Raw genomic sequence first — 18953 nt, forward strand, 5'->3', positions numbered from 1 at the left:
ACACAAGCCTACCAGACGAGCTAAATCACTTCTATGCTCACTTCGAGGCAAACATCACTGAGGCATGCATGAGAGCATCAGCTGTTCCGGACGACTGTGTGATCACGCTCGCCGTAGCCGATGTAGGTAAGACCTTTAAACAAGTCAACATTCACAAGGCTGTGGGGCCAGACAGATTACCAGGACGTGTACTCCGGGCATGTGTTGACCAACCGGCAGGTGTCTTCATTGACATTTTCAGCATGTACCTGATTGAGTCTGTAATACCAACATGTTTCAAACAGACCACAATAGTCCTTGTGCCCAAGAACACAAAGGCAACGTGCCTAAATGACTACAGACCCGTAGCACTCACGTCCGTAGGCATGAAGTGTTTTGAAAGGCTGGTAATTGCTCACATCAACAACATTATTCCAGAAACTGCAATATCGAGAGCATCCTGACTGGTTGCATCACTGCCTGGTACGGCAACTGCTCGGGCTCCGACCGCAAGGCACTACAGAGGGTAGTGCACACGGCCCAGTACATCACTGGGGCTAAGCTGCCTGCCATCCAGGACCTCTACACCAGGCGGTGTCAGAGGAAGGCCCTAAAAATTTGTCAAAGACACCAGCCAACCCAGTCATGGACTGTTCTCTCTACTACCGCATGTCAAGCGGTACCGGAACACCAAGTCTAGGACAAAAAGGCTTCTCAACAGTTTTTACCCCCAAGCCATAAGACGCCTGAACAGGTAATCAAATGGCTACCCGGACTATTTGCATTGTGTGCCCACCCCAACCCCTCTTTTATGCTGCTGCTACTCTGTTTATCATATATGCATAGTCACTTTGAACTGTCTCAATTGGCCCGACCAACTAGTGCCACCCGCCAACCCCTCTTTTTTTAAATCATATGCATAGTCACTTTAACCATATCTACATGTACATACTACCTCAATCAGCCCAACTAACCGGTGCCTGTATATAGCCTCATTACTGTTATTTTTCATTTTTATTTTTTACTGTTTTTATTTCTTTACTTACCTATTATTCACCTAATACCTTTTTAGTATTTCACTGTAAGGTCAGCACCTATTGTATTCGACGCACATGACAAATAAACTTTGATTTGATTTAAACTGACATCATATTCTTTAAGTACCAATGGATACTTTCAACTGGTTGGATTACCGAAATATTGTTCCATTCCCAACCTTTTGATGTCACCATACTCTCTCTATTTTAACAAAGGGCTTTCCAAGAGTTCATTCTGTAGAGTAGAGAGAAAAGGGGGAAAGGTTTTTATGGGGGTCATAAACGTCATGACAGGTTTATCTCAATATCTAATATCTAAGCCGTCATTGTAAATACAAATTTGTTCTGAACTGACTTGCATAGTAAATAAAGGTTAAATAAAATAAAATAATGCCCTTCTTCTGCATTGATCTGGTAAACACAGGATAGGTGTAGTATTTCATCAAATCCAATTTGTAAGTCGCTCTGGATAAGAGCGTCTGCTAAATGACTTAAATGTAAAATGTAAATGTGGTTTAATTTCAACCAGTAGAGAATGTGAAATACTTTATTGAAAGGAGTTTATTATCCAAGTGTTATAAATACATACATTATAAATATTATAATTGTAAGATTATAAATACAAGTGAAATCTGTACTTCAGTGCATTATAAAAACAGAGAAAAGAGGAGGCGGCGAGAGGTGTAAAAGACTAAGGGAAAGAGGTAAGAACATAGGAGCAGAGAAGGCAGCATATGATTAATGAATCAGTGCTACCCAAATATTCTCTCAGTTCATCACAATTACATAAGTGTCTCGAGTCGGCCCGAAGGTTATCTTAAGAGCGAGTGAGGTGGCAATGATGGGACTGGGGGTTGGCATCCTCTCATCAAAACATCTGCAGACAAGAGAGAGAGAGAGAGAGAGAGAGAGCATGTTTAATCCTTGTGTTCTAATTTTTTATTCTAACATTCTTAGTCATAATCATCAGGAGGTGACATGCAAAACTGACCTTGGATTATTAACTCTGGGACTACTACATCTCTATCTGTATTTCAAAGTAAAGCTTCTCTTTAATAATACTTCCTGGTGTCCTGACCAAGTGACCTCTCACCTCTGATCATGCTGAGCCCTCTATGTAGCCAGTTCAGATGCGGGAGGGGTTCACCGACACAGCTGATATAACCTAGAGGATTTAGGGAGAAGAGGAGAGAGGGATGAAGTGAAGGAGAGGTACTATTATTGAGAAAACAAGGTAGTTAAAGAGACAGTGTTCAACAGGGTAGCCTAGTGGTTGGAGCGTTGGACTAGTAACCGGAAGGTTGCAAGTTCAAACCCCCGAGCTGACAAGGTACAAATCTGTCGTTCTCCCCCTGAACAGGCAGTTACCCACTGTTCCAAGGCCGTCATTGAAAATAAGAATTTGTTCTTAACTGACTTGCCTAGTTAAATAAAGTTCAAATAAAAAAACAGAAATCTGTGTGTGTGGCTTCACCTGGTGTCCACACCGAACTAAGTGGCTGCAGAGTACTTTATACTGAAGAACATGAACAGACACACGAGGACAAACAATATAGTGTAGTTATAAAAATAAGTGAAGTGAGTGTCTTACTATTCTCCATTGTTGGCCCTCTTGCCTATTCTTTGAAGGTGGAAGGATCCACAGTTATATACCTGAGCCTGCTTACTGCACAACACAATCCATCAATCAGATTGATACATGAGTGTGTAGGTATGAGTTATAGGGTGTCTAATTGTCCTACATTTTTTCAATATGGGTGATTTAAAATAGCCTGTTTTTGTTTTTGTACAGACATTACACCCTTACCTAAACAGCACCCTCAACTGCAGTTGACATAGCTAAGCAAATGGAAGAATACTTTTATTGCAATGTGAATGGCTCTTAATAAAAGAGCCTTTGGTTATGCATAGTGTAGTCTGGTGTTGCCAGGGAACAGCACCCTCTTCGAAGAAGTAGGTGAAGATCTCCCGCACACAGATTGCCTCTCTTGCTGCATTGTTGGACCCCATCCTTGAAACATCCTGCAGAGCAGCAGACTTCTTCTCTGGCACACGGAGGCGAGCTGCAGATCCCCTCCTGGTCCATCCTCATGAAGTTATGCAGAACACAGGTAGCCTTCATACACCTGAATTCCTCCAGGAGGCAGTCCCAGATGGCCCTGGTCACACAACCTTGCAGTGCCCTACAAATTAACTGTAGGCAATCGTTTAGAGGAATCTCCAGTTACAAGCTATCTGTAGGAATATGGAAGACAATGTAATTATTAGACTTTTACATTACCAGGTCATTGGGGATTACTAAAGTATAATATCCCTGATAACATTGGATTGAATACAAACAGTGGACTGAATACAAACAGTGTAGCTATTCCCTCCGCAAGGCAATCAAACAAGCTAAGTGTCAGTATAGAGACAAAGTAGAGTCGCAATTCAACGGCTCAGACACAAGAGGTATGTGGCAGGGTCTACAGTCTATCACGGATTACAAAAAGAAAACCAGCCCCGTCGCAGGATGTCTTGCTCCCAGACAGACTAAATAACTTTTTTGCCCGCTTTGAGGAAAATACAGTGCCACTGACACGGCCCGCAACCAGAACCTGCGGACTCTCCTTCACTGCAGCCGACGTGAGTAAAACATTTAAACGTGTTAACCCTCGCGAGGCTGCAGGCCCAGACGGCATCGCCAGCCGCGTCAGACCAGCTTGCTGGTGTGTTTACGGATATATTAAATCAATCCTTATCCCAGTCTGCTATTCCCACATGCTTCAAGAGGGCCACCATTGTCCCTGTTCCCAAGAAAGCTAAGGAAACTGAGCTAAACGAATACTGCCCCGTAGCACTCACTTCCGTCATCATGAAGTGCTTTGAGAGACTAGTCAAGGACCATATCACCTCCACCCTACCTGACACCCTAGACCCACTCCAATTTGATTACAGCCCAAATAGGTCCACAGATGACGCAATTGCAACCACACTGCCCACTGCCCTAACCCATCTGGACAAGAGGAATACCTATGTGAGAATGCTATTCATCGACTACAGCTCACCTTGTAACACCATAGTACCCTCCAAACTCGTCATCAAGCTCGAAACCCTGGGTCTCGACCCCGCCCTGTGCAACTGGGTACTGGACTTCCTGACCGGCCGCCCCCAGGTGGTGAGGGTAGGTAACAACATCACCCCGCTGATCCTCAACCCTGGGGCCCCACAAGGGTGCGTTCTGAGCCCTCTCCTGTACTCCCTGTTCACCCACGACTGCGTGGCCATGCACGCCTCCAACTCAATCATCAAGTTTGCGGACGACACTACAGGGATAGGCTTGATTACCAACAACGACGAGACGGCCTACAGGGAATAGGTGAGGGCCCTCAGAGTGTGGTGTCAGGAAAATAACTTCACATTCAATATCAACAAAGGAGATGATTGTGGACTTCAGGAAACAGCAGAGGGAGCACCCCCCTATTCACATCGACGGGACAGCAGTGGAGAGGGTAGTAAGTTAAGTTCCTCGGCGTACACATCACGGACAAACTGAATTGGTCCACCCACACAGACAGCGTTGTGAAGAAGAACGCAGGAGGCTGAAGAAATTTGGCTTGTCACCAAAAGCACTCACAAACTTCTACAGATGCACAATCGAGAGCATCCTGTCGGGCTGTATCACCGACTGGTACTGCTCCACCCACAAGCGTAAGGCTCTCCATCACCGGGGGCAAACTACCTGCCCTCCAGGACACCTACACCACCCGATGTCACAGGAAGTCATAAAGATCATCAAGGACAACAACCACCCGAGCCACTGCCTGTTCACCCTGCTATCATCCAGAAGGCGAGGTCAGTACAGGTGCATCAAAGCAGGGACCGAGAGACTGAAAAACAGCTTCTATCTCAAGGCCACCAGACTGTTAAACAGCCACCACTAACATTGAGTGGCTGCTGCCAACACACTGACTCACTTCAGCCACTTTAATGATGGAAATTGATGGAAAAATATATCACTAGCGACTTTAAAAGATGCTACTTAATATAATGTTTACATACCCTACATTACTCATCTCATATGTATATACTGTACTCTATATCATCTACTGCATCTATGTAATACATGTATCACTAGTCACTTTAAACTATGCCACTTTGTTTACATACCCTACATTACTCATCTCATATGTATATACTGTACTCGATACCATCTACTGCATCTTGGCTATGCCGTTCTGTACCATCACTCATTCATATATCTTTATGTACATATTCTTTATCCCTTTACACTTGTGTGTATAAGGTAGTAGTTTTGGAAATGTTAGGTTGGATTACTCGTTGGTTATTACTGCATTGTTGGAACTAGAAGCACAAGCATTTCGCTTCACTCGCATTAACATCTGCTAACCACGTGTATGTGACAAATAACGTTTGATTTGATAGATGCCTGGGCAGACATATTTGCATGTGTAGCATGTGACAAGAACAGGATCATATCAAGGATAGCATCACAAATGAACACAAATACCACTTGAAGGTTGATGATGAGTTGATCATTTGAATCAACTGTGCAGTGCTAAGGCAACAACAAAAGAGAACCACTGCTCTTCATATGTCGACAGGCTTTCATAGCTCTCTTTATCCAAGGACAGAGAACCTCACAAGAAACAGACTTCATTGTAGTCAAATTACACCGCGCTGAATATTATGTTATATTATCTCCGTTCTCACTTCTAGGGACAAGAACTACACAAAAGTACCTGCTGTATCCAGAATAGCCGACTCACTTTGACAGTTGGGGCTGCTGTCCTTTCACCCGCCTCCAAGGCTGTTAGCTAGCTACCTACAAATGCATTTGAAGGTTTTACAGTGATAAATCCATCAAGATAGCTTGCTAATATGAAGTTAGGTAACGTTAGCTGGTGATATTTAATTCACTGGGCCTGCTATCTATACAGTATATGAAGTTAGCTAGCCAGCCAACTAGCTAGCTCATTTAGCAGCTCATGTGAGTTAGCCTGCACAGTAACGTTAGCTAGTTAGCAAATAATACATCGTTGTTTTTTTACATTTTCGAAATGTATTTACTTACTTGAATAGGTTCTCCCCTACATGTGGACAATTGGAAACAGGGCAGCAAAGTTTGTCACCAGAGCGTTTTAGAGGATATTACTATTGAACTATCTACCCATTTAATAACCAGACCTTCATACAAACTTGCTATGCTGAATTCTTGACACACAATCGAGCATGTTGCCATATGCTGTCAGCACGCCCACAAGAAGGTCACAATGGGAGGCCTAAGCAGCATGCTGCAATTTGCCGCTATCTAGTGTACATGCACCGCTGACCAGACCGCTCGCATGTGCCATCGCAAGCACGCATGTTGATTTTGTCCAACCACACTAGACACGATCAGGACACACAGGTTGAAATATCAAAATGAACTCTGAACCAACTATATTGATTTGGGGACAGGTCGAAAATCATTCTAGTTTTGTGGCAATTTAGCTAGCTCGCTAATTGGCTTGGGATAAAAACATTGGGTTGTTATTTTTACCTGAAATGCACAGGGTACTCTACTCAATTAATTACAGATAAAATGATAAACCGAGTTTGTTTCTAGTAATCTCTCCTCCTCATATTAATGTGAAGAGTCTGATGCTGAAAATGGACATGATAAAAGTTTGTAAGTCGCTCTGGATAAGAGCGTCTGCTAAATGACTTAAATGTAAATGTAAATATAAATGACATAGGGAAGACTGTTGACTCTGCAAATCTCCATCTGTATGCTGATGACACAATTATTTAGCGCATCTAATATTGAGAAGGCTGTTCAGGACTTACAGTTGGCTTTTGACGTTATTCAAAGGCAGCTTTTTGAATTGAAACTTGTGCTTAATGCAAGGAAAACAAATTGTATGGGTTTCTCTTCCCTGAAAGTATACAGATGGAGTCACTTGCAGATTTTAACAATAAAAGGCCAGCAAATTGATAGGGGCACCTCTTATAACTATCTATGGATTTGGTTAGATGAAAAGTTGAATTTTAAACAGCACATTGATAACCAAGAAACTGATGTTGAAATTGGATTTCTATTTTAGGAACACATCTTGCTTTTCAATGTTAGTCAGAAAGGATCATGTTCATGCACTTAAAAAAAAAATCAGTGCTGGATTATTGTGATATTATCTAATTGCAGGCCTCAGCAAGTACCTTAAACTCTGGACACAGTGTATCATGGTGCTTTAAAATGTATTACAAACACTACATTAGATCACCCATCACTGTGATTTGTATGCTATGGTGCAATGGACCTCTCTCTCCACCAGGAGGCTAAAGCACTGGTACACCTTTCATCCCGTTCATCCTAGATTAAAGTTAGAGGAGGTTACTGTCCTTGCCTTTTTTTAAGACTCTGATCGACAACCCTGTTTGTGATAGCTGTAGTTGTTTCCAATCTTCAATTGTATCTGTAATTTGTGACACTGTCTTTTGTGTGTATTTAGTCTTTTTCTGTAATATCTTATGTACACACTGCTATTTCCCTGTTTTGCCCTTTTAACCTCAATGGGTCTTACCTGGTTAAATAAAAGGTTAAATAAATACAAATAAATAGTCTAGGACTAAGCTTAATATGTGTCTAGGAAACCGGCCTCTGAAGTCTAAGGCCGTGTCCGAATACCCATAAATTGTCCTAAATAGTAGGTCTTTTGATTTTGTGAAAAAATAAAGTTTTATATAGGGATGCGCGATATATCAGTAAGCATGTCAGAATCGGCTCATATTAGCTAAAAATGCCTACATCAGCCCGATGTCTAGTTTAACGCCGATGTGCAAAACCAATGTCAAAGCTGACGTGCATACCTATATAACGTAGGTACATGATGTAATGATGCCACAAAAAAATTAGCGCTACATGTGCAACACAGCATTCCTAACCTAGCCCGCAATGTCTGCTGTGTGGATCGAGCAGTCAACAAGTCAAGCAGTCATTTGAAGGAGTAAGAAAATTTCAGCGAGACAACTCAAAGGCGAAATCCATTAAGGCCAAGATAATGGTATTCATTGCCCTTGACAATCAACCATTCTCTGTCGTGAATGATGTTGGCTTTTGCAGACTGGTCGAGCACCGGTACACACTACCAAGTAGGCGCAATTTTTCCAGATGTTGCCCTACCGGAGTTACACACTATTGTTGAAACTCACATTCATGAGCTACTTGCTAGAAATAAGCTCAACTGCATTTGCAGCAGACGTGATAACTTGTCATGGCATTGAAACGCCTGCTCAACAAAAATGCCAACACAGACCGTTGAAATAACTTGGAAAAGTATTCTACGAGAGGCTGTGAACAAGCGATTCTGTGACATTCTCTCTTAGCCTCTACTGTGTCGCCACCATGCTCGATGCTAGGTACAAGGACCGCTACTTTGATGCAGACAAGAAACAGGGTTTACGTGAAATGTTACAGACACAGCTGGACAAGATGGAAACAGACACAGTGACAGTTCGACACGAGGAAGAGAGGCCACGGACAGACAGAGCTGAAACTTCACTGCTGGACATTTATGATGAAATCCTGGTTGAGACTGAACAAAGGAACAACAAAACAGCACAGCAAGTAAGTGAAAGAAATAGGTTTTGATTATGTTTTACTGGTAATGGGGACATACGTAAGGGCCAACAAAATAACGTTTTGGTCAGTGTGGTGTGGTGTGTGTGTGTGTGTGTGTTTCAACTATTTAACTACTAGAATGATTAAAAGGCAGCTAAAATTTTAAATATCAGTTATTGTGTGTTCGACAACAGCTGAAAATGAACTAATAGAAATTAGAACGAGAAAGTAAGTAAGCTATATACAGGGTCAGTTCCAGGGTCAGTACCAATAGCATATTTTCAATGAAAAATGTAGCCTGACATGTTGCTTTTGTATTGTTTTGAAATGTCCCAACAGTCTATGCTGCTTAGAAGAGCAGAGCTACCTCCCCGAGTGCATCTGGTCTCCATGTTGCCTCTACACAATAGTTAGTCAGATGTACTAACTAAACCTGCCATCAAAAACAACAGCATCAAGGAAGATAAAATATGGCCTTTTCTTTTTTCTAATATGCTGTCAACTGGTGTGTGGCTGTATCCTAATGCAGGTATAAACAGGCAAATACAACCGATATCTACAGATTCATCCAGAATATCAGTGTTCTAACAAGTAGCTATTTGGACATGAGCGAGAGGAAGGTAAGAAGAGGTAAGGAGGGACAGACTGTATAGTGATCTTCGAACTTCAGTTTTGTAGTTGAGTGATCTTCATGAAGCCTCTTACTTTAATGCATCTTTGACCTCTTAATGTTCCGACGGCCCCTGGCTCCACTACCAGGTGTTGCCACGGCATCGTGTTATAAAGCCTGTTTGAACACACACGGTCTTGTTTTGAACGCTTTTGTACAACATAATAAAATGCAGTACAACAGGATATTTCTTAACGCAGCTCTTTATTAGCTAGTTATAAGTGACATGTTCACGTATCTCATACAATGATGAACTGACCATGACCTCACCACCTGGGTGGTCTTAACCAATCATAGCGCAGTATGATACTGCGGTAAAATGCATCCAATTACAATTCACTATGTTTACACATATGGATATTACATCCCCTTTCTTTTAGAATAAAAATATAATTTTTTTCATTTTCTAAGCGGTTCTTTTGAATACATGCTCTGTAGTTTGAACTCAAGGTAAGTAACAATTTATACTGCATACTGCACCAACTGAATCAACATAAGACTCTGAAACAAATGATTCAGCATACTCTTACTTTTAGAACAAAGGATTCTCAGCAATAACATCTTAAAATTTCAAACAAATACAATACCAAAGCATTTCAAGTCAACTTTTCAATAACGAGTTTACAGTCTGGAACTGTTTTAGGGCAGCGATCCGCCTACACCTTTTGACATTTCACAGGTCTAGGACAGCTCTGGGCTTGACCTCTCTTCCTGACCTTGTGTGATATGATGCTGAGCATGCTTCTGTGTCAGTCAACAGTTCTTGTGGTGTTGCAGGTAAGTATGGTATATGTTGTGTTGTGTGTGTGTGTGTGTGTGTGTGTGTAGTCCATCACTTTCTCTTTCAGGGGAACATTTCACCTTGTCAGTGTATTGTTCTTTTGTGTTCAGTAGGTGACGACGATTGCCTCTGTACACCGCTCCTTCTGCGGTGCGGACGTGATATGAATGTTCAGTGTCAGCTGGCTGGATGACGACTGCTGGTTTCCAGAGGCCATGCTCCTGGATTCTAACTGACTGTGTGGTCTAGCTGACCTGTCATAGTATCGCTTTTGTTGTTGTTGTCGTCTCTGCACGTTTTTCATGCATTTCCTTGTAGCCTACGACCTCAGGTTGCAGCTGCTGGTTGGTGCTGGGAAGGACTGAGCGAAGTCTGTGGCTCATCAACAGCTGGGCTGGTGATTTGAGGTTGTCAACTGGAGTGTTGCGGTATTCAAGGAGACTGAGGTAGGGGTCTCTCGTCTGCGTTTGCTTTGTCCATGAGTGATTTAGCAATCTGCACAGATTTTTCGGCAAGGCCATTACTTTGAGGGTAATGTGGGCTTGTGATAACTCCCATGCTTTTGTGAAGGATTAAAACTCATTGTATTTGTAACCGGGGCTGTTGTCAGATATTAAAGTCTCTACAATACCATGCCTGGCAAAAAATTGCTTTCAGCTTGTGTATCACAGCTGCAGATGTGGTGCAGATTGGCCCTGGTTCAATCGTGATCGAGACTTTCACTTTTTGGAAAGCAATGTTGTGTTGCTTGTCCCAGAGAAACTCACTGGACTGCTTTAGCAGCTGACGCAGGGGTGCCTTAGCATTGGAGAGGCTGGGAGCGAACTTGGCTAAGGAGTTGACCATGCCAAGCACTGTTTCCAGCTTTGCACGGTTCTTTGGTGGCTCCATTTTTTTTATGGCTGAGATCTTCTATGGATCTGTCTTGATTCCATTCGCTGTGAGAAGATGTCCGAAATAGCTGACCTCTGTAGCGCCGACTGTGCTCTTCTCGGGGTTGAGCCGGACTCCTCTCTCTCGAGGGACCTTTGCAGCATCGCACGGAAGTTTCTGTCGTGTTCCTCTTTGGTTCGACCATAGACAAGGATGCTATCCACAGTTGCCCCAACTCCGTCTAGGCCTTTGTACACTTTGCCAATCTTTCGCTGAAACTTGTCTTGGGCTGAGATAATCCCAAAATGCAGGCGACAGAACCTACACCGTCCAAATGATGTGTTGAACGTTGTGAGCTTAGATGAATCTTCTGTGAGCTTGATAGCCCAGTAGCCTGATCTGTCCATGACACTGAAGTAGCGTGCTCCCGCTAGCTTGTGTGTGATTCCATCTAGCGTCAGTAAAGGGTAATGGGGGCGTTTGATAGCCTTGTTCTTGGGTCGAGACATACTCTGAGCTTGCCTGTGCGTGGTTTCTCCACCACCACTAGCGTCGGTTCTGTAACCTTGGTGACTATGTCAGATTGCTCCATGCTCTACACCTCTTTCCTCAGACGGGTGCTGAGAGCAAGGGGAATCTTTCTCGGTGGGTAGACCGCAGGGGTTGCGTCTGGGTCAAGGTGAATGGTACATTCACTGGGGAATAATCTTATTCCTGTAAAAACATCAGCAAACATAGTCTGTCTCTACTGGTGCTGTCACTGATAAAACTAGCTTGATGAGGTCCATGTCTAAACATGCTTTAAGAGCTAGCACTGCAGGTGCTCTAGTGTCAACAACGTAAAAGTCCAACATCTTGTCACTTTCCTCATATTTGCATTTGAAAGTGCATGTGCCTTTTACTGGGAGCTGTTCACCACCATAACCAGTCAGTCTGCGCCTGATGAGCTGTAGCTCTCAGATGGCAAGCTGCGGTACTTATTCAGAGGAATAATGTTTACTTGTGCACCAATGTCTAGTTTGAACTTTAGCTCAGTGCCTTGTGTTCCTATCTCAATGTCAGCAAAGGCTTGTTCTGTCTCTGATATTCGATTTTTCTGTGTCACTGAATCAATAAACAGTTCATCAGCATTTTTCTCTTTAATTGACATTATCTTCACTCACTGTGCGCACTGTTTTTCCACGGTAAGCTCAGCATACTTGCAAAGTGACTCCATTTTGTACACTGTTTGCCTTTAGCTGGGCAATTTCCCTGTTGGCCATGCACTTTGTATCCACAGCATCCACATGTTTTGGGGCGTTTTGAGTCTGTGTCGCTCTGTTTTTGGAGTTAGGTCTCTCTACGTTCTGAGGCGCGCTCTCTGTGCACCGGAGGTGTGCTTTGATGTCTGCGCACACTGCTTGTTCACGTGATGCGCTCGTGCTGCCGCGCGAAACGGTTTTCATCTGAGCCAGTGCTAGCTCGTGAGATCTGGCTATGTCCAGCGTTAGCTCAGACCCAATATTCAAAAGTTTCTCTCTCATTGACGGTGAGTAATCTTACTCGCGGTTTGCATAATCACAGCCTTTCACAAGCAGACGCAGCTCAGTCACAAACTGTTCAGACGATTCGCTAATTCCCTGTACTTTCTCATGGAATTTGTACCTAGCGAAAATCATATTGGTCTTCGGCACAACATATGCTTCAAAACGATCATAGTATGTTTTCAGTACCTTTGATTCAGCCTCGGTAAGTGTCCATGTTGTAAATATCTCTCCCTTTTTCATCGATACAGAGCAGCAGGAAGCTGAACTTTTCCTCTTCTCTTTCCCTCAGAGGACCCGCGAACATTAGCTCCACATGCTGTTTGAACTTACTCCACGCATCGGGTAAGTTTGTAGACTCCCAGTCCATTCGAGGTGAAGGAACTCCAGCAAAATCCCTATTTTAGTCCTTTTACTCTGACACCATGTCTTGTTTTGCACACAAAATAATAAAATACAGGATATTTCTTAATATACCTCTTCATTAGCTAGCTATAAATGGTATGTTCACATGTCTCATACCATGATCAACTGACCATGACCTCACCACATGGGTGGTCTTAAAACTTCTTCAGGATTGGCTCTCACCTATCTGAAATTGGCAGAAAGCTTTAAATTCTTGTTAATTTAACTGCACTGTCCACTTTACAGTAGCTATTACAGTGAAAGAATACCATGCTATTGCTTGAGAGTGCACAGTTTAGAACATGGCATGTTATTAATAAACAAATTAGGCACATTTGGGCAATCTTGATACAACATTTTGAACAGAAATGCAATGGTTCAGTGGATCAGTCATACACTTTGCACATACATTGCTTCCATCTAGTGGCCAAAATCTGAATTACACCTGGGCTGGAATAATACATTATGTCCTTTCTCTTGCATTTCAACAATGATTGTACCAAAATAAATACCAAAGAACGTTTTTTTTTTGTATTATCTTTTACCTGATCTATTGTGTTATATTACCCTACATTCCTTTCAAATTTCCACACATTTCAAATGGTACCAAAAATATGCATATCCTTGCTTCAGGGCCTGAGCTACAGACAGCTAAGACAGTTTTCAGGTTGAAAATTGAAATAAAGGGGCGAATTCCTATTAACCAATCATATGGCGGTACGGTGGTAAAATGCATCCAATTACAATTCAGTATGTTTACACATTAATATTACACACACATGCTCACAGACACACACTCGCTCAATGACATATACTGTACTCACATATACACACACACACACCTCTCTCCCTCTCTCACCACTTTCCCTCTCTCTGTAATATGCTATTTACTGAATTTCTCTCTCTTGCTGTCTCTCTGTGTGTCATTGTAAGATTTGGCCCGCTGGGTTATTTCTGTAAATTGTTGAGCAGTAACTCAAGTCTAATTAGATTTGACAGCTGTGTCGGAAGCTATAAGCACAAGTTACCCCGCAGCATCTCACCGCGAGTGTGTGTGTGTGTGTGTGTGTGTGTGTTTGTACGAGTGCGCATGTATGTGAGTATCTACACTCTTGTTGTATCTCTCAGTTCCCCTTCTCTTTCGCGCCCTCCCCCTTCTCTCTTTCTCTCACTCTCCCTCTCTCTCTCTTTTGTAATGTGTGTGTTAATGTAATGATGCTCAACTCAGTTTGTGCTTGTGTGTGTGTGTGGACCTAGAGACGCTGGGCTCCTGCCTCCTCTCCTCCACTGCAGTGTTTTGATCACATGATGAGCAGGGCTATCACAGGACACTGATGTTCTTCTTCCCCCTCTTTGCCTCCTTTCCTTCTTCTCGCCTCACCGTCTTCACCATGTACAACCCGCACTCTCACTTTTAACAATCTCATCTCGTCTTATATTAATTTAACCCTCTATCTTCCTTACCCCTCTCTCGTTCTCACACATCACCCTCCTCTGTCTCCTTCGTTCCTGTCCTTCTCTACTTCCTTGTTCTTATTATCTCACCTTAAACCTAATTGATCTTGTCATACCTTTCCCCACCCCCCCTTTTCCTGCTACTTATTTATTTCTCTGCCTTCTCTCCTCTCCATTTATCCCCCTCTTCTTACACATTCTTCCTCCTCCCCTTCTCCTCTTTCTACCTCCTCTTCACTTTATCTCTCCTGCCTTCCACATATTTTCTCTCTTTCGCCTCTCCATCCATTTACCTCTCCCTTTATCTCTCTCCCATCCTTCTCCTTCCCCCATTCCTTACACCCCACCCATTCACCTTACCTTTCTTCTTTCCTACTAATTTCTCCCTCTGTCCCTCCCTACCCTTTCTTCCCTCTCCCACCTCCTCGCCCTTCTCTGTCGACCCTCCTTACCTTTTCTTACATGCCTCCTTGTCTCCCCCCTCCCTCTGACCCATCCCCCCCTATCTTTCTCCTCCTTCCCCTCTCTCCCCCCTCTTCTTCCCCCTCCTCTCCCCTCCAGATTCCAAGCAGAATGGCGATGCGGCCAATGCAGCCCTGGCCAATGAAGACTGCCCCACCATAGACATGGTGCTTGGGGAGGAGAGGAGTCCTGCTGCTGGGGGTCTGGGCACCGGCGGGAGTCGTGAGCGCTATCCCCATGACCGCGCCTGCTTCCTCCTCAGTACCGGAGAGTTCCGTGCTACAGACGGCAACGTGAGGAAAGGTATGCCCAGGACAGGGTCAGGGCCGGGGTCAGAGTCAGGGGCTGCGCTCCGCCATACCCAAAGGGTTCAGTAGCTCGACACTCAGCAGCTCAACACTCACTGTGTGCTCATGACACTCCCATGCACACATATACACACACACACACAAACGCGTACAGAACTATACACTTCAGAGCTGGTTCAAGTACCTTAGGTCAAATACTTTCATTAAACTTAACAGTATTTGAGGTGCGTTTGATTCAGCTTTTTGTTTGCTTTTGGAACTATTCCATTGGTTCCATCGTACCAGGCAAATGTAATCAAGTGCATCTCTTGGAATTATTTGACATCCAATTCACACATACATAAACACACACACACTACGGAAACACTAGGTATTGCCCTACCACCTCTCCCCTGACCCCTCCCCCTTCTCATATTTCTCATAACCAATCATTTTGACTGACAGTCACAGACCCCGCCCACAATATCCACAGGCTGTTTTGAGCTGTCTCACGCTCCAGACATTCCTATATGAACTGGGTTATGACACATTTTGGCATAAGTGAAATATCAATGGATTGATATTTTGCTGGACCAGTTCCCACATGCCATATTCAATTACATTGGCACCCCACGTCTACTACTGTATATGTAAATGTGCTGTGGTGCTTTCTAATGCTGTTCTGGACACTGGAGTTGTAAAATATCATATAGGTATTATTGCCTGAGTTTGGTACATATCAGTACATATCAGTGCATATCAATAGTGCTCCATTGTAGCTCAGTTGGTTGAGCATGGTGCTTGTAATGCCTGTATAGTGGGTTCAACCACCCATACGTAAAATTAATGCACACATGACTATGTCACTTTGGATAAAAACATCTGCTAAATGGCATTTATTATTATTATTAATTATATCATTTTTGACATACTTTCGACACATTTTCGACATAAATAGAGTACTTTCAGGTACTCTATTTCAACCCACCGGTTTAGCTCTGCTTTTTCTTTCTTCAGCTTTTAAGCACATTTTCACAGCCTGTTCTGAAATGAGATCTGTACGGAACGATCGCTGACTGAATAGCTATCCCACTGCATCTGGCTTTCAATCTGTCTTCTACTGCCTGTAGTCATGCTATCTATCCTATCTATCTATCTACACTATATATACAAAGCATGTGGACACCCATTCAAATGAGTGGATTTACCTAAGTCACACACATTGCTGACAGGTGTATAAAATCGAGCACACAGCCATGCAATCGCCATAGACAAACATTGGCAGAAGACTGTTCTTAATGAAGAGCTCAGTGACTTTCAATGTGGCACAGTCATAGGATGCCACTTTTCCAACAAGTCAGTTCGTCAAATTTCTGCCCTGCTAGAGTTGCCCGGTCAACTGTAAGTGCTGTTATTGTGCAGTGGAAACTAGGAGCAAGTGGTAGGCCACACAAGCTCACAGAATGAGACTGCACAGTGCTAAAGAGCATAGCACATAAAAATAGTCTGTCCTCAGTTGCAACACTCACTACGGAGTTCCAAACTGCCTCTGGAAGCAACGTCAGCACAAGAACTATTCATTAGGAGTTTCATGAAATGGGTTTCCATGGCCGAGCAGCCGCACACAGGCCTAAGATCACCATGCCAATGCCAAGCGTCGGCTGGAGTGGTGTAAAGCTAGGCATCATTGGACTCTGGAGCAGTGGAAACTCGTTCTCTGGCAGAGGGGCTACCTGCCCATATGCTTAGGAATAATGGTCTGGGGCTGTTTTTCATGTTTCGGGCTAGGCCGCTTCGTTCCAGTGAAGGGAATTCTTAACACTACCCCATACAATGACATTCTAGACGATTCTGTGCTTACAACTTTGTGTCAGCAGTTTGGGGAAGGCCATTTCCTGTTTCAGCATGACAATGCCCCTGTGCACAAAGTGAGGTCCATACAGAAATGGTTTGTCGAGATCAGTGTGGAAGAACTTGACTGACCTGCACAGAGCCCTGACCTCAACCCCATCGAACACCTTTGGGATGAATTGGAACGCAGGCTGCGAGCCAGGCCTAGTTGCTCAGCATCAGTATTCGACCTCGCTGTGGCTGAATGGAAGCAAGTCCCCACAACAATGTTACAACATCTAGTGGAAAGCCTTCCCAGAAGAGTGGAGGCTGTCATAGCAGGGAATGGGGGACCAACTCCATATTAATGCCCATAAATGTTGGTATGATATGTTCGAAGAGTAGGTGTCCACATACTTTTGGTCATGTAGTATTTATCTGTATCTATCATCTATCTATCTATCTGTATTGTGGCTCTCATTCTGGCTCTCATTTATTGGTCATGCTTTCTTCCTCTTTGTCTCTCTCTCTCCTCTCCACACCCTGTCTGCTTGCTATCGCTCTACCCATCCATTCATCCTCCTCTCCCCCTGCCCTCCATTTCTCCATGCTTTCTCACTGGACATCTTTTTTATTTACCTTGTACCACTCACCTGCTTCTTCTTTCACCTGACGTCCCCATGGTTCTACCTCCAACAATTCAACCCCTTCCACCTGCCAATTTGAACCGCCACCTCAACCTCAACCTAAACCTAACCCCCGCCTGGCCTGCCCCCGACGTCCCCAATCCCAAATACACTCCTCTACAAACCCCACTCCAACACTCCCCTCACAACAAACACCAGACGCTGCAGCGGCCAGCCCGGCATCCCCTCCAGGAGAGGAGTGGTTCAAGCCGGAGGGGCCTCTGCTACAGCAGGACCTCAATGCAAACTCAGCATCCTCCTGGATCAAACCATAGCGAATCAGAGGTAACACAAAAGACACATACAGAAGTTTGGTTGAAAGCACAATGAGCAAACACACAGTAACACAGTAACATGGCAAGCGTGTGCATGCCCACACATCCGCACACACAAACCACAGCAAAGTACACACACACATGAAGTAACATGCCCCCCCCCCCCCACACATACACACACACACACTCTTAAAAGGTTGTATGTTTAAGAATGCATGACAGTTAATTGCTTCTTCCAGTAAAGCTTTAAGGTTTGGTTCAGCATTTTCATGGTATATTATGGTGCTAAGTGTAGGGTGGGAGGGTAAATGTATGTGTGTTTGTGCTCGGGTCTGCGTGTGCGTATGTGTTTGTGTGCGTGTTCGTGAGCAGGTGCGTGTATGCATACAGTGCCCTCATGAATTACTGGCACCCTGGGTGAATACTGTATGAACTCAAGAAGGCAGTGAAAAAATGTAATTGTTGTTTATCAGCTGGATCTTCCACTCAAAATATCATATGAATCGAACCTTTAATTGAGTTCAAATTGATCAAAGAAAAACAAATGGTCATCAATAAGTAAATATTTTATTAATAAACATGCATGTCACAATTATTGGCTCCCCTGCATTTAGTACTTTGTGCACCCTCCCAAGATAGCAGCTCTGAGTGTCACGTTCGTTGAAATGAGCGGACCAAGGCGCAGCGTGCATAGAGTTCCACATGTTTATTAAAATGAAACTCGCCAACAAAAACAGCAAACGAGACGTAACAACTGGAGTGCTCACAGGCACTACACAAAAACAAGATCCCACAAACTAAAAGTGGAAAAAAGGCTGCCTAAGTATGATCGCCAATCAGAGACAACGATAGACAGCTGCCTCTGATTGGGAACCATACCCGGCCAACAAAGAAATAGAAAAACTAGAATGCCCACCCAAGTCACACCCCGAACTAACCAAATAGAGATATAAAAAGGCTCTCTAAGGTCAGGGCGTGGCACTGAGTCATCTCCTATAATGTTTGATGAGGTGGGAAAACACATAGGAAGGGATTTGAGACTATTCCTCCATACAGAAACTCTCCAGATCCTTCAGGGTCCTTGGTCCTC

At 43.7% G+C, this 18953-nt stretch overlaps 1 protein-coding gene and 1 long non-coding RNA gene across 6 annotated transcripts in view; one reads left to right on the plus strand and one right to left on the minus strand.

Annotated features, from left to right (window-relative positions):
• LOC135556123 (potassium voltage-gated channel subfamily C member 1-like) overlaps nt 1–18953 on the plus strand; it is a 141566-nt gene that overhangs the window by 77101 nt on the left and 45512 nt on the right. For 2 of the 3 annotated variants that reach the window (XM_064989053.1, XM_064989052.1), the window contains exon 3: nt 14885–15088. In XM_064989053.1, coding sequence (XP_064845125.1) covers nt 14885–15088 — 204 coding nt within the window. Of the gene's footprint in view, nt 1–14884; nt 15089–17747; nt 17864–18953 lie in introns of those variants that run through there. The other variant, XM_064989054.1, reaches the window with a different exon arrangement.
• On the minus strand, nt 1550–6271 carry LOC135556126 (uncharacterized). Of its 3 annotated transcripts, none has more exons than XR_010457950.1 (5): nt 6091–6271; nt 5786–5841; nt 2957–3251; nt 2110–2181; nt 1550–1893 (listed from the first exon to the last, which is right to left on the minus strand). It is a non-coding gene; the product is annotated as an uncharacterized LOC135556126 (long non-coding RNA). The 3 variants fall into 3 exon arrangements; XR_010457949.1 differs by having other exon boundaries at nt 5759–5841; XR_010457951.1 differs by having other exon boundaries at nt 2824–3251; nt 5759–5841.

The sequence above is a fragment of the Oncorhynchus masou genome, chromosome 15 (genome assembly GCF_036934945.1).
Source record: "Oncorhynchus masou masou isolate Uvic2021 chromosome 15, UVic_Omas_1.1, whole genome shotgun sequence".
In the NCBI taxonomy this organism is placed as follows: domain Eukaryota; kingdom Metazoa; phylum Chordata; class Actinopteri; order Salmoniformes; family Salmonidae; genus Oncorhynchus; species Oncorhynchus masou.